General features: G+C 36.9%; 1 protein-coding gene across 1 annotated transcript; it reads left to right on the top strand.

The window, feature by feature from the left end:
• Positions 1-1759: 1759 nt before the first annotated feature.
• On the top strand, positions 1760-12687 carry LOC121417209 (tRNA-splicing endonuclease subunit Sen34-like). Its single transcript, XM_041610830.1, has 6 exons — positions 1760-1856; positions 5566-5703; positions 7434-7528; positions 7982-8690; positions 9632-9799; positions 11584-12687. The coding sequence occupies exons 1-6, from the start codon at positions 1790-1792 to the stop codon at positions 11769-11771; spliced, it is 1365 nt and encodes a 454-aa protein (XP_041466764.1). The 5' UTR covers positions 1760-1789; the 3' UTR covers positions 11772-12687.
• Positions 12688-15541: the final 2854 nt, after the last annotated feature.

Genomic DNA, 15541 nt, shown 5'->3' on the forward strand with positions numbered 1-15541 from the left:
ATAACACTGAAAATTTCATCAAAATCGGATGTAAAATAAGAAAGTTATGGCATTTTAAAGTTTCGCTTCATTTCACAAAACAGTGAATCTGCACATCTCAGTCGGTATGCAAATGAGGAACTGATGACATCACTCACTCACTAACTATATCTTTTGTATTTTATTTTATGAAATATTTTTTTTTTCATCATTGTCATGTGAAATGAAGTTTCGTTCCTCCCTGAACACATGGAATTTTAACATTTTGTGCTTCAGGCAAGGAGGTCCTAATCGTCAAATTCGTAAAAATTGAAATATTGTATAATTCAAACAATAAAAAACAAAAGAAATAGTGAGTGAGTGACATCATACACTCTCTCATTTGGATGTAACTGGCTCGTTCATAGAACTATTTTGTTTAAAATAAGCGAAACTTTGAAATGTCATAACTTTCTTATTTTATATCCGATTTTGATGAAATTTTCAGCATTGTGATTGTTTGATTTTTCTCTATTGATTCAAATCAACATTTTTCTGAGATGGACTTGACCTTTAAGGAAATTTGTAAGATTCCATACACCAAATACCAATTTCCTGTAAGGTTACGCAATCTGGTAAGATTACAGGTGTTCTCGAGATTCTGTTGCAGGAACTTCTTTTATTTTAAGGATAAAATTTCTGTGTAAAACAGTGTAAGCGACAAATCAAAAACTTAAAATTCTGAAATCTTCTTAATCTTTAAAATATTTCCCTTCAAACTTTCACCCATTTTTTCCCCGGGTAGGCCTATTTTTAGGGCAAACTTTTCGCCAGGGGTGAACTTCCCATATAGGGGCCGCGGAGCGGTTTTCAAAGTGGGGGGCTGAGCCAAAAGTGGGGGACTGACCATGCATGCAAAAAATCACAATTATTCGGGTCATTTTTAAGTTTTTATACATGGTTTTGGAAAAGAGTGGGGGCTGAAGCCCCAATCCCCCTCCCGCTTCCGCGGCCCCTGCCATATAAGCACCCGTTATCAATTCAAGCTTTAGTCCTTATCTAGTTTGTTAAACTAAAGCTAAATTATATTCAAACTTCAGTCCTATATACTAGCGTACCTACGGGGGGGGGGCAGAGGGGGCACTGGTCTGCCCCCCCCCCCCCCGACGAGTCACAACCCATCCAAAGACATATCCCTGCCTCCCCCCCCCCCCTGACGAGCTTGAAGACCTTTCTTTTTCTTTTTTTTTTTGCTTGTCAAATTTTTCGGTCAGTTTTGCCCCCCTGTGGAAAATCCCAGGTACGCCACTGGTCCTATACTCTTGAAGAGGTGGATACCAGGGGCGGATCCAACATTTTCTACAACGGTGGGTCACCCACATGGGTGGCACATTTTCTGGAGGAAAATTTGACAAGCGAAAAAAAAAAGTTCTTCACTCTTGTTAATTTCCATTAAAAATATATAATGTGACTTTCAAAGGGGGAGCACACTCGTGTATCGACGCGTATTTAAAAAAATTGTTTTGTTTTTGTTTTGTTTTTTTAGCGGAGAGTCACGCTGAATGCGGGGCTCCTGGCAAAAAGCCGGGAAAACATTGCTATGTATAAAACATTGTACTTTTATGTTTAATACATCAAAATGGGGGGGGGGCATCGGCACGGGCCCCAACCCGCCACAATATTTTTGTAGTTTGGTTTGGGCTGCCGAGCTAGAGGGCGACATTTCGACATGTGTGATCACCGCACCAGTATACGGTATACGGTACACCTGCATATCATCTTGATCGCAATTTATTTGGGAGTCGTCGATCTCAACAGCACTACACTGCAGATGGCATCGAAGCAGTTGATAAATCTACATTTAATCGCTGGACAACTTTGTGTTTGGCATGCTGATGGTAAGAACGTGTGCTATTTACAGAAAAAAACGAATGTAATGTGTGATTGTGAAAGACATGACTTGTGCGTGATGCCTGGATCCGAAAAAGTGGTGGTCCCCAAAATAAATTTCTACAGTGCAGACCAGCGTGTTTATTCCCCCTTGAGCTGAGGGGACAGTAACACAGAGAGCTTCGGCCCGCTTCGCATGCCATGCCGGATCCTAGACCAAAGGCAAAAGCTTAGTTCAGTCTCTGTTATTGGAGGTTCAACCCCGGGGGGGGGGCACTCGACCAAAAAATTGGTAGGGGTGTACCGCGGGCGAGACAAAAATCGGGGGCCTGGCTTAGAGCGGGCTTATTGTAAAAAGGAGGGTCCTCGGAACGGGCTTCGGAACTTCAATTTTGTGAAAACGGGGGTCCTTGGAACGGATCGCCAGCGTGTGAGTACGTGCGTATGCGGCATAATCGTGATATAGTCCCCAAATCCAAAAGTGGGGATTATTAGAATCACACCTACCAGAACGCATGAAAATCACTTTCTCCAGAACACAGTCCCCAACTCTCGCACAGCTCTGTAGCAAAATGATAACACACACAAATGAAACACACTGTATATAAACACTAGGGTTCTCTCCCTATTATATACTCGTGATACAGTCCCCACTCAATGGGAAATCAAGTTTGATTTTCACGGCGGTGGGGACAGTTTCAACAGTATAGTATACTCGTGATCCAGTCCCCATGCTATGGGATACACAGTTCACTTTGTACGCAGTGGGGACAGTTTCAACAGTATAGTATACTCGTGATACAATCCCCATGCTATGGGATACACAGTTCGTTTGGCACGCAGTGGGGATAGCTCCAACAGTATCATACTCGTGATACCGTCCCCTCACAACATAAAATCGTGCTCGTTCAACAAGGGGATGGGGACAGTTTCCCGATGCAATGTGACAAGGATAAAGCATTTTAGGGTATGGCTGCGGAAGTTGGGGGGGGGGGGACTTCAGCCCCTACCTTTTTCCAAACATAAACGTGAAAATATGACCATAGGATTGTGATTTTATGTGCAGCTTCCCCCTTTTGCACCCACAAATGTTATGCACTTTACCCACGAATGCAATAATTTTTGATCGCCCACAGATGTAATAATGACTGTCTATTTACCAACAAATGTTATAAATTTGAAGGGATTTTTAGCGAATCCTATAGAAACTAAAATCCTATAGAAATGCCTTTTTAACCTTAAATAAAATAATATGTTCCATTCCCATTTTCAGAAAATGAGCAAAATGCGATTTGTTCCAAAATCAGATCGCAAACAGTCATAAGGTGTGTGGTAGCCTTAACATGTCATGGGTAAGCTTTTTCGATATACCGGTATTAGTAATACCGTTCGGTATGAAAGTCATACCGGTATGGATACCGCCATTAAAATTTCATACCGAAATACCGTCATACCAAAAGTTGAAAATATCATACCGGTATTTTTTTCTGTATTGTCGTTTATGGGTATTTTTACAGTAAAATTAAGCCAAAACAATAAGTTCTTTGGCTCTCTCAATGTATTTAATGAAATCAGAATCCAATAATCTAACCTCGAAATGAATACATCGCCCCTTAACTACTGTCTGAGCTCCGTTAGCCGCTGCATGAGGCCTCGGCCCCACCGCTACTGATACTGGGGTGCATGTCAGCTCAGCTCCATGCACTCGTGTACACAGCTACAGTAAACAACCAGGGATATGCAACAACAAAGTCGACCGAGACGGAGAGCATTTCATGAAGAGTTTTTTTCAGTGGTTTCAACAACAGATTTGCTTTCCGCCAATCACATGCGAGGGTTTGCTAGCTTGTAACATCCCTCTACACAAACAAAATCACTGACAAAACTCTTTTTGAAACACTCCCTAGCCTGCCTTTTGACCACGTGGTGTATTGCGGGCTTCAACAAAGTATCTACCTTGGCTTGGGGCGTTGACAGACGAACCACAGGGATTAATGCAAGTTTTTTTTCTCGGACTGCTCTTAACTTGTATCAATGGGAATGTCCACTGAGTTTTTTTTTTTTTTTTGGGGGGGGTGCTGTGCATTGACAGACACACAGGGATTAACACTTTTTTTTCTTTATGCAATGTTTTTTTTCTGGACTGCTCTTGACTTGTTTCAATTATGACAAGTTTACTTTTATACTATAAGCCTGCTACAAAAATCGTCTGACCCCCCCCAAAAAAAAAAAATAAATAAATACATAAAGAAAAAAATAATACATTAATGAATAAATAAATAAATTAAATATGAAAATAAAAAAAAGACAGAAAATGTTGATAACATTAACAGGAAAAAAATGTTACGCCATCCCTCTTTGTTTATTTTGATCTGTGAAGTGATCGTAAATGGAAGAAAGTGGCTGAGAATATTTGTGTGATTTGTGATGGGTGTTGTATCCGTTTTGTGCATGTGCGGTCATGAATAAAATAAACTATTGGATTGATTGTAATTTAAATTTATGATGGTCTCGTGGCGTGATAAGATTTTGATCATCTAAAATTTGGCATGTGTGAAAGATGAAATTGACAAAAAAAAGAGGGGAAGATCGAGATTCGGAGAAGAGGAGGATGTTGATTGTTCGTGGTAAGAGAGGGGTGGTGACGGGGAGAGAATGGGCCGATGGGAAAGAGAGAGTGATGAATTAAGGGGCTGGGGAGATAAAGAAAAACAAAAGCAAGAAAAATGAGTGAGAAAGAGGCAGCCAAGGGATAGGAAGTTTGGGGGGGTTACTTGTAGACAACGTGGAGATTCACAAGAGGGGGGGGTTCAACACAATGGACATTTATAAGAAAAGTTATTTACGAGACGTCAAAATTTGAGGTCAACAAACTTTGAACCTTCGACGAACACGTGTTGATGTGAGTGGTAAACAAAAGGGGCGAATCTGAATGTGAATGAGTGGGGCCAGATCGGTGAAGGCAAAATCACGCATATATCCTTGACAGTTTTAGCAGGGAATTTTGGTGCTTGGAAGTTAGGGCATGTACACACGTTGAGCAAAGTAAGTAGCAGTGAGTTTGTGCGGTGTAGCATTTGGCAACTTGACTTATTGATTTTGTACCATGTGCTTGCTGAGATAATTTTGCACACATGCACAGGTAATTCACAGCTCTTGTTGGGGAGAGAGCATGATCGTATAACTTTTGGTAAAGAAAGAGAAAGTTTTTGTCAATGAGAATGGACCATGCTGAGCATTCCTCAGCTGACCACAAGCATCTCCTCTTTATCAGAGGCCATATCAGGGCTAAACAAACATTGGTCACTGTTTGCACAATAAATTAGGAATTTAGTCGGTATTAGTCGGTATACCGGTATTGAAGCTATTAGTAATACCGGTATTGAAAATATCAATACCGAAAAAGCTTGGTCATGGGTACCAAGTTCGAGGTTTGGGTACCAAAAACACTCATTTAAAGGGGGAAAAAAGAAATCATGCACCCACCTCAATGCTATGAATGAAGGTCTAACAGACTGCATGAATCCTGACATCAAGGCAAGAAAGCTGCGTTCGTTCACTCACTTTCAAAATTGCAATCAAAACTGGCCGAGCGATATACTGAGGGCGCATGCGTGAATTTGCCAATTATTAAATTGTGGGTGCTTTTTATGCTACTATTACTAATTTTTCACATTATATTGTAATAAGTGATTTCTTTTATTTTTTTTTACACAGAAGTTGAAATACTTCGTCGTGAACACCATATTGTGGGGTCATTGATAGGTGCTTTGCCTGGAGCTCCAAGGCAGAATATACAGCTTGGTCTACCTCTACAACTCATGCCAGAAGAAGCAGCTGTGCTCCTTCAACATGGTATGTATAACACATTTGAAGAGTAAAGGGGGGGGGGGTAATATGAATGTCAGTTGTGTGCTGAGCTGCGTTAGTGATATTAATAATATTGGACCATGTCCACATTTTAGAGTGCTCATCGTAAGGCACTTTCCAAGAATTTTGAAGGATATTAAAGGTCAAGTCCACCTCACAAAAATGTTGATTTGAATCAATAGAGAAAAATCAGACAAGCACAATGCTGAAAATTTCATCAAAATCGGATGTAAAATAAGAAAGTCATGACATTTCAAAGTTTCGCTTATTTTTAACAAAATAGTTATATGAACGAGCCAATTACATCCAAATGAGAGAGTCGATGATGTCACTCACTCACTATTTCTTTTGTTTTTTATTGTTTGAATTATACAATATTTCAAATTTAAGAATTTGATGATTAGGACCTCCTTGCCTGATGCACAAAATGTTAAAATAATGGAATTCCACCTGTTCAGGGAGGAATGAAACTTCATTTCACATGACAATGAGGAGAAAATCAAAATATTTCATATTTCATATAATAAAATACAAAAGAAATAGTGAGTGAGTTATGTCATCAGTTCCCTCATTTGCATACCGACCGAGATGTGCATATAACTGTTTTGTGAAATGAAGCGAAACTTTAAAATGTCATAACTTTCTTATTTTACATCCGATTTTGATGAAATTTTCAGCGTTATGCTTGTTGAATTTTTCTCTTTTTATTCAAATCAAGTTTTTGTTGGGGTGGACTTGTCCTTTAAGAAGAATTGGACATAAAATTGTTTAAGTGTCTTTTTTTTAGTTTTAGAAGTTTATGATGTCTTCAGGAAGGCTGGAAGGCCCTTAGAACAATTTTCTTTTTTTTTTGCAGGGGGTGTCTGTGTAAATTTGACAAGCACTACAAAATGGAGGTCATTTTGGTCTCGAAAAATCTGACAACATTTTTTTTTAAAGGGTGGGGGGTTCATTATAAAACGTAGATAGTTTTGGTGACATATCTCCATATTTTCACACCTACCAGAATTCCAGGGGGTGCTGGCTATAGACAATGACACATGCTGCACCCCCCCCCCCCGAAAATCTTGGGGTTGCTTCAGCCCCCCTAGCCCCCAGCACCCAAGCTTCCCTGGGTCATGGAAGGCTGTTCCATAACTTGGATGATGAGTAGACAAATAATCTCTTAGACACAATATACCTGTACGTGTACTTGCAGCAAACTGTGATTTCATGAGAAAGAATTTGAAATAGTGCCTTATTGTTACCATATCATTGTAGAGAAGGATTGTCATATACTTGTCTTTGTAAAATCAAAAAATTTGATTTGAAAAAAGAAAGAAAACAAAATCACACTGATGATTGCCAACTCATCCTTTAGACAGCGCATTATTATTGCTTGGAAGAAGACCCTGTACCTGTCTGGAATTTCTCAGCAGTTGCATCTTTTCTCTCAGAAATATCATACAGCACACATCTGTAAACCCTTTGGTAGTCATTTTATTGGATACTGTTCAGTCATATTTAGATTATTGCCGCAACTGGAATGCTATTATCAAATAAGTCCAACAGTTTAACAAACATTGCAGGCATTGATTCTGTATCATTTAGGCCAGATCGTAGTTGATGATGATTTTTTCCAGAGGCTACATTTAAATGAAAAATATAGAGGCCTTACTGTTCTCATGCATTTAGTGAGTGTTTAAATGTATTTCTCTTTGACTTGTTTGTCATAGGAGTTGGTAAACTTGTGACGATGTCGGTAGCCAAACCAAGTAAATACCAAGTGAAGGCTTTCAACCAACAGAGGATGGATTCTATCAAAGAACAGGTAAAACATCAATTATGTTTATTTTGAAAAATGTTTGAACTCTAAATAAACAGGCAGCTAGTGTTAACGAGCAGGGGTATTAGAAGAAAAACAAATCTCCAAAGTTGCTGAAATTTTGCATTTCACATCTTTACAATTACACCCATGAAATTGTCTTCTGTTTTCCATATTTCCTTAATTTTTTTTCACTTATTTTGAAACCAAGAAAAGGAAGAATATTCCACTGTTTCCTAAGCAGCATGTGATTAATTAGAAACACTCCTAGGTAAGATTGAAGACTATTGTAGCCCTCCTTCACAATACAAAAATAGTGTGAATTAATTTCACTGTGTAACCCGTTAACTATGATTACATCTGTCGTACAAAGAATCATTGATGTTCTGCTTATATTTTTTGTGCAGTAAAACTAAGTTTGACATTAAAAGGAAACCTTCATATGATTTTGTATTTCAGAAACGTCTGTGGCAAGAGCATGTCTTGGAACAGAGGAATCAGCTGAGGGAGGTGATTGAAGAAGGGAGAAGAAGAAAGAAGGAACAAAGGAAAAAGATGGGAAAAGAGTTGTCCAAGGGAACAGGGCAAGAAGAAGGAGACGATCCTACTGAAAAGATGGAAACTAATGCTGAGGGAAAGGAGAAGGAAGCTGGAGAAATAAAGCCTGCAGAGCAAATGAAAATCAAGGGTGATATAGGAGAGGTAGAAGGAGAAGGAAATGATAACCTATTGGTGAACGAGGAAGGCATGGATGGAAGCCTCCACTCTTTGGATGAACCAATCGTTGAAGGAGAGAATGATAGAAAAGAAGGAATGAGTTGCAGCAATGAAAGGGCTGGAAACCAAGCAGCGGAAGAAGAAGCAAACGGGGACATTCCTCGAGGTGATGACCGTGAGGCTAGCAGGAAGGAAGATGGGACATTCCAGGACGAGGGATCAAACATAGCAAGGACTAGATCTTCTCCGCCTCAGGATAATGGAGTACCAGAGGAAAAGCATGATGCAAGTTCCGAAGTAAAGAGGAACGATGGAAGTGAAAGGTCTCCTCGTGAAGTCAGTGAGTGCTGTGCTGATCAGGAGACTCCTGAAGATTGCCCAAAGAGATCGATCATGCAGGAGGAGGAGGATAACGTCAAAGAAGATGGCTGCTCAGTCCAACTATTTATAGGTATACTGCCACCACCCTCATGCCCCATGACAAAAGGGCATATCTGCCTTTTTTTTCAAAATTGAATTATGTAGTGTAAGGGACTTGGTTCATCATGTTTGACATATAGATCAAAAAAGGATTATCAGAAGTGTCACTTCATTTCATTCTAAATTTGAACAAGGACACACTATCAATATCTTCATGAAAATACAATTTCATTTTTCTCATTTATCATCAAAACAATTAAATGTCAATAGTGGCCTTTTGTCATAGGACAGCTTAATACTTTGTAGTTGAATTCTCATACAAATCCATAATTATCCATTTGTATTTGAATTTGATGTTTCCTTAATGTTTCTACATGAATGTAGAACAAATACTGAAATTAATTGGTTATCACAAATCCTGATAGTAGTAATAAAGAAATATGCTGTTTCAAGTGGCATTTAGAATATTTTTACTTAATGATCAACCTGGTTATCGCATCATCCCAAGTAATTTTTTCACATGCTGTCTATGCAATGTATTCAGTTAAAAACCTAGACCAGATCCAAAAATATAAAATAGACAAATCTTATTCTAGAAAATTGTGGACATGTAATCCATTAATATAGAAGAATCTTTATGTTTTATTGCTTCACAACAAATTGACGGGAAATGAAATGGAAAATGTCAACTGAAAGCATCTTTAAGAAAATCTGATAATTTTCCAAGTAATCTTGCCTACAAAAAACAATGAAAATAAAATTCCTTGTTCAAACAATGTTCCTCAACGACATTGTGTATGTAAATTGCAGCATATTTATACTTCAGCTATTGTGTTTTAGACTGAATGAGAAGCCAATAATGCTTCCCCAATTTTCAGCTGTCATATTTACAAATAGCTTTATTTAATTGGCACTCGGGTTGACTTCATTAATAATTAAAAAAAAATCTGTGTATCAATCTTTGCCTGACAGCGGAACCACCAGACAGCAAGTTTATCTTGGAAGCACCTCCTAGCGCCTGGCGATACCCTTCTACTGAGAGAGAGATTCTCAAATATAGGGTGTTCCGTCATTTCTGGGAGATGGGATACTACCTGACATCCGGCACCAAGTTTGGTGGAGACTTCTTGGTTTATCCAGGTAAAAAAAAGAATTGTCATAATATTAAAGGAGAAGTCCACCCCAACAATAAGTTGATTTGAATAAAAGAGAAAAATCCAATAAGTATCCTACAACACTGAAAATTTCATAGAAATCGGATGTAAAATAAGAAAGTTATGACTTTTCAAAGTTTCGCTTAATTTCACTAAACAGTTATATGCACATGCTGGTTGGTATGCAAATGAGACTGATCACGTCATCCACTCACTATTTCTTTTGTACTTCCTTACATGAAATATTCTAATTTTCTTCTCTTTGTCAAGTGAAACAACGATTAATTCCTCCCTGAACATGTGGAATTAGCATTGTTGAATACCATGTGGTTCATTCAAGTTGGCCCTTATTGTCAAATCTATAAAAAATGAAACGTTGTATAATACAAATTATATTAAAAAAAGAAATAGTTATTGAGGGACATCATTGACTTGCATGTCAATGAATTGTGCATATCACTCTTTTGTGAAAACTGAGCGAAACTTTAAAATGTCATAACTTTCTTATTTTACATCCGATTTTGATGATATTTTCGGCTTTCTGCTAGTTTGATTTTCTTTATTTATTCAAATCAACATTTTACTTGGGTGAACTTGACCTTTAATAACTTGATAATGGGGATTTTAATGTACATATGTACATTTTCATGTTAGCTTTCAAATGCTTTCTGAAGTATAGTAGAAGATGGGGCAAATGAGAGACTGTTTTCTTATAAAAATTTAAATTTACATCTTTTATTTCAAAACATCCTTCAAATGTCCTGCTCAAATTTGAATATCAAAATTTTTACCTTGTGCTCGATTAGTGAGATATGTATCCTCTTCATGGGTCCTCGAAAACAGTCCCCTGAGAGTATCTCTTTTTACATTGTTCCTTTATCCCCTTTGTCTTTTTTTTTAAGTCAGCTTTTCTGTAGAGTTTCCTAGTATTTGTTGTTCACTCTCATCTATATGACTTTATACTTTCTGCATGCTTCCTACAGGTATTTAAAGGGATGGTCCAGGCTGAAAGTATTTGTAGCTTAATAGAGTAGAATTCACTGAGCAAAATGCCGAAAATTTCATCAAAATCGAATAACAATTAGAAAGTTATTGAATTTTAGATTTTAGCAATAATTTGGGAAAACAGTCATGAATATTCATTAGGTGGGCTGATGATGTCACATCCCCACTTGTTCTTTTGTATTTTATTATATGAAGTTAGGTTTATTCAATTTTTTTCCTCCAAGAACTAGAAAAATTGGATTGACAACTGAATAGTGCATTAGATATTTATTGCTGCAACTTATTTCATTATATGGGAGACATATTATTCACACAAGTATGAAATAATTAAAAGAATATGATTTTATGTAATAACATAAGAAAATGCAAAGTGGGGATGTGACATCATCAGCCCATCTAATGAATATTCATGATGACTGTTTTCACAAAATGTTGCCTAACTTTAAACTTCAATAACTTTATTATTTGTAATTCGATTTTGATGAAATAATTGGCATTTTGCTCAGTGAATTCTACTCTATGTATTAAGATATAAATATTTTCAGCCCATCCCTTTAAGATTTTACTAGATTTTAAAATTGTACCTCACCTGTTCTCATGCATATTGCCACTTTGAATACCAATAAACATTGAACACGGTGCTCAAACCAGGTATGGTCTACTATGTATATATATATATATGGATAGGAATTTACAACTTCTAATTACTACATATGAAAACAATTTTGTAATTGATTGTGATTTTACATTTACCTTTGCCAACAGGTGACCCATTACTCTTCCATTCCTACTTCATTGTAGTGTGTATACCCTACCATAAACAACTAACACCACTGGAACTCATCAGCCATGGTAGGTTAGGAACTTTTGTCAAGAAGGCTGTTGTCCTTTGTTCTGTCAATAATCAGAAAGAAGTTGTCTGTACCTCTCTGCAGTGGGCTGGTATAAGTTGAGAATGTTGATTGATCTGCTCGTTAGTATTAAAACACTGCAGAAGCACCCTAGAAGCACTGAGGAACCACTCTGGAAACACTTCAGCAGCACTGAGGAAGTAACATGGAAGCATTGCAGAAGCACCCTGGAAACACACCAAAAGCATTCTGGAAGCACTGCGAAAGCACTCTGGAAACATTTCAGAAGCACTCCAGAAGCACCCTGGAAGCATTGCAGAAGTACTCCGGAAGCACGCTGGAAACACTTCAGAAGCACTCTGGAAGTACTGAGGAAGCTCCCTAGAAGCATTGCAGAAGTGGTGTGGACACTCCAGAAGCAGTCAAGAAGCTTGTGGAAGCACCTTTGTAACTCTTCAGAAGCAAAGCAGAAGCACTGCCAAATACCCAGGAGTCACTTTTGAAGAAGCTTTTAGCCTTGAGATTTTTTAGTGATTGTCATCTGTCCCAAATGTCACTCTTCACTGAGGTTCTCTACTTGGTGTTCAGTATTAACAATGCCTTGAATCACTTGATGATATTGACCCAGAAGGCTATTCTATTGGTGCAATATTCATGCACGTGTGTGAGCGCCTTGGTAGCGGTGCAGGAGACTCAAGGTTATTTACAACAGCACAAGGCTAGTGCTTTTTCATAACATTATCACTAGCATCTCAAACTGGAACAATTGCATTATTTGTTTTATTTACAAAAACTATGCATAGGTGAAAAATCAGGTCAGCAAACCTTGTCTCGGTGTGTAGCATGTGTTTGCCAAGCTATATCGCAATGGAAACTTACATTTTTCCTAAAAGATCTGCTTTTTACAGTTGCCTTCGTATATTTTATTAATGTCACCAAAGAAAATGGAATGTGATGTTTAAAACACCAAAGAACAGGGAAACTAGCATTTTAGAAAATGGCAAAATGGGTATATATATATATATATAGCACTCTGAATTATTCACTGTATGCTTAAACTTGAGGGAAATCTTGTTTGCTCATGCATGCCATATACTGTGGAATAGACTTCCTGAAGACATGAAATATTGTATCTCTGTTGACTTCTTCAAAAATGTTGTTAAATTCTAAAACCTTTCTAATCACTTTCGAATTTCTTTAAGCACATTGAGTACTCTACAGAGTGGATTTGGCAATTTATATGTCACATGTATTATTATTATTAAGGCAGCAATTTACATGAAATGCTTTGCTAAAATTAACCAGTTGGAGATCGAACCAGGATCCTTTCCGTCTGTCGGTAGTCACATACCTTGAATCACTTCCTTAATCCGCTTTTTATATATACATTGGTGTGAGGGATATTAAGTGCAATATATTTATAATATTGACTGGCCTTGAGGAAGATACCACATATACGTCACAAGGTAGTCTCATATTGCCCTTGTCATGACTAGTGCAATGTACGTGTGGTATCTCTCGAAAATTAACACTACTCAATATTGTTGGTGTTATTACTAACAGAACTTTGTAAAATGTGTTATTCAAGCTATTATTTGTAGCAATTTATATTATGCATGTTTGCCAGTTGGTACTTCTGATTTCAGGTTGTTAATGAACCTGATGAATCAATCTTGTCTAGTAATTGTGACGTGAATTGTTAGAGTGCAGACGCACAATGTGTGCTGTCCATTCATGTATAAACTTAACGTGCACACAAGACTTTCTCTTGGGCCTGATCAGCAGGGCTATGTGGATATTACATGTATGTACTAATAATTTTGTACAGAGGTGCAATAGGAAAATGACACATTACAATGGGGAGGGGTGCATAAATATTATGGTCCATAATACCTAGTCATACAGCTGAACCCTGGCCAGGCCATCGTGGCTTATGTTGTGTTGAGTAGCCTGACACAATACATGTTTATCTGTCTTTAAAATGTCTCATGCATGTAATAATGGATTTTACGGCTCAATTTTACAAAAGAGCTACAGATATATAACTAGGAGGGGGTACAAAACCAATGAACAATGCAATGAATGAGCTGATGATGTCATCTCTGCTCTTACTCTTTTTTTTATCAATTATGGGAAATTATATTGATTCAAATTTTTGTTCTCCAAGAATGTGGGATCGACTACTGATTTATTGTGTAAGTCAAACATTACTGAAACCACCATCGCTAGAAGTTCCCAATGTGGTTGCCTTTCAATATATCTCCTTTTATGAATTAAATTGCAATCATCTTCCTTCTACCCACATGCCAGAACCAAACTTGGCTTTGAATTCACGTTTTTGCCACCTAGTTACCACAATCCAAGATTGCATTAAAGCCTATCTTCAGTTTTGGGAAATCCCCAAAGTACATGTCGCTAATTCTAATTCATTGCCAGATTAATGTGAGTTCCCTAAAATGGATATGATGTGAACAATATAACTAAAGATGTGTTTTATTGGATAAATTAATCAAAAATTTATTTTGATCAGATGCCTATGTATGAAATAAATCCAAATATTCTTAAATAGGTCTGGCCTATATGTAATTTAATGTATTATTTTCTCAAATTTTCATTTTTGTTGTCAGGAACAAAAATTGCATGCCAGTTGTGGTAATGATCTTAAAATTAGATCGAACAAATTCCAATAAAATGACCTCCCAAGTGTTTGTTTGTATGTATGAATAAAAAAATATGTGGCAAATGGGTCAGGAAAAAAATGTTTAATTGCTGAGATATGAACAAAATAAGCATGGAATTCCATTAAATGTCTGGTACTTTTTCAAACAATATTAATGCACTGTCCCATGTATGCTTTTTGTGTTAGTGCAAGATCATCAGAATTATCAGTTTTCAGCTAAGAGTTCATTATTTCACAAAGATAAGTTTATTTCAATGTGCCAGAACTAGATCTAGGATAACTGTGGTGGCATTTAACCTTGATTTTAAAGACTTTTTCATGAAGTAATTGTTTGCTGCAAATACTTTCTTTTACCTTAAAGGGAAAGTTCACCCTGAAGAAAACTTTGTTGTAAAAATAGCAGAAAAAATATTGGTGAAGGTTTGAGGAAAATCTGTTAAAGAGGAAGAAAGTTATTAGAGTTCAAAGTTTTGGATTTGTGACGTCATAAACAAGCAGCTGTCCCATGTGATATGTAATATAAAATGCATGAATTTCAAATTTTGTATGGTTCCTGATGACTTAATTTTGTTTTCTATTCACGATCAGGTGTGAAATGATTTGTCTATTGATATACAAAAGGTACAGTGAAAACCATTTTCAATTTTCTGAGAAAATGACATTTCATTGATTTTTTACCATTCGCTATGTAAAATGCTGCTCGCATATCACGTCACAAATCAAATAAATGAAATTTTAATAAATTTTTAATTATTTGATGAATTTTTCTCAAACCTTCGGCAATATTTTTTATTATTTTTTATGCTATTTTAACAATAAACTTTTTGTCAGGGTGAACTTCCCCTTTAACTCTAAGTGAATGAAGGAAGATATTGAGAATCTGGGAGGGAGAAAGAAGGGTATGAAAGCAAGTTTAGATGAAAAAGAAAAAGAGAGAAGAATATAAGAATGTTTCATTTAACCAAAACACCCCAAACTTAAAGGTCATGCAAATCCCCCAGAAAAATGTTGTTTGAATCAGTAGAGAAAAATCAAACAAGCATAATGCTGAAAGTTTGAACAAACTAGGATGTAAGGTTGATGACATTTTAAAGTTTTTCACAAAATAGTTATAAATGCATAACACATTACTAAACAAATGAGAGGCTTGATGATGTCCCTCACTATTTCTTTTGTGTTTTATTGTGTGAAT

The sequence above is a fragment of the Lytechinus variegatus genome, chromosome 1 (genome assembly GCF_018143015.1).
Source record: "Lytechinus variegatus isolate NC3 chromosome 1, Lvar_3.0, whole genome shotgun sequence".
NCBI lineage: Eukaryota > Metazoa > Echinodermata > Echinoidea > Temnopleuroida > Toxopneustidae > Lytechinus > Lytechinus variegatus.

Excerpts from the sequence above, each read along its gene's own strand:
- LOC121417209 (XM_041610830.1), top strand. The coding sequence starts at position 1,790 with ATGGCATCGAAGCAGTTGATAAATCTACATTTAATCGCTGGACAACTT. Across the intron at positions 5,704-7,433 it reads AGCTGTGCTCCTTCAACATG|GAGTTGGTAAACTTGTGACG; the intron begins GTATGTATAACA and ends TGTTTGTCATAG. Across the intron at positions 9,800-11,583 it reads AGACTTCTTGGTTTATCCAG|GTGACCCATTACTCTTCCAT; the intron begins GTAAAAAAAAGA and ends CTTTGCCAACAG.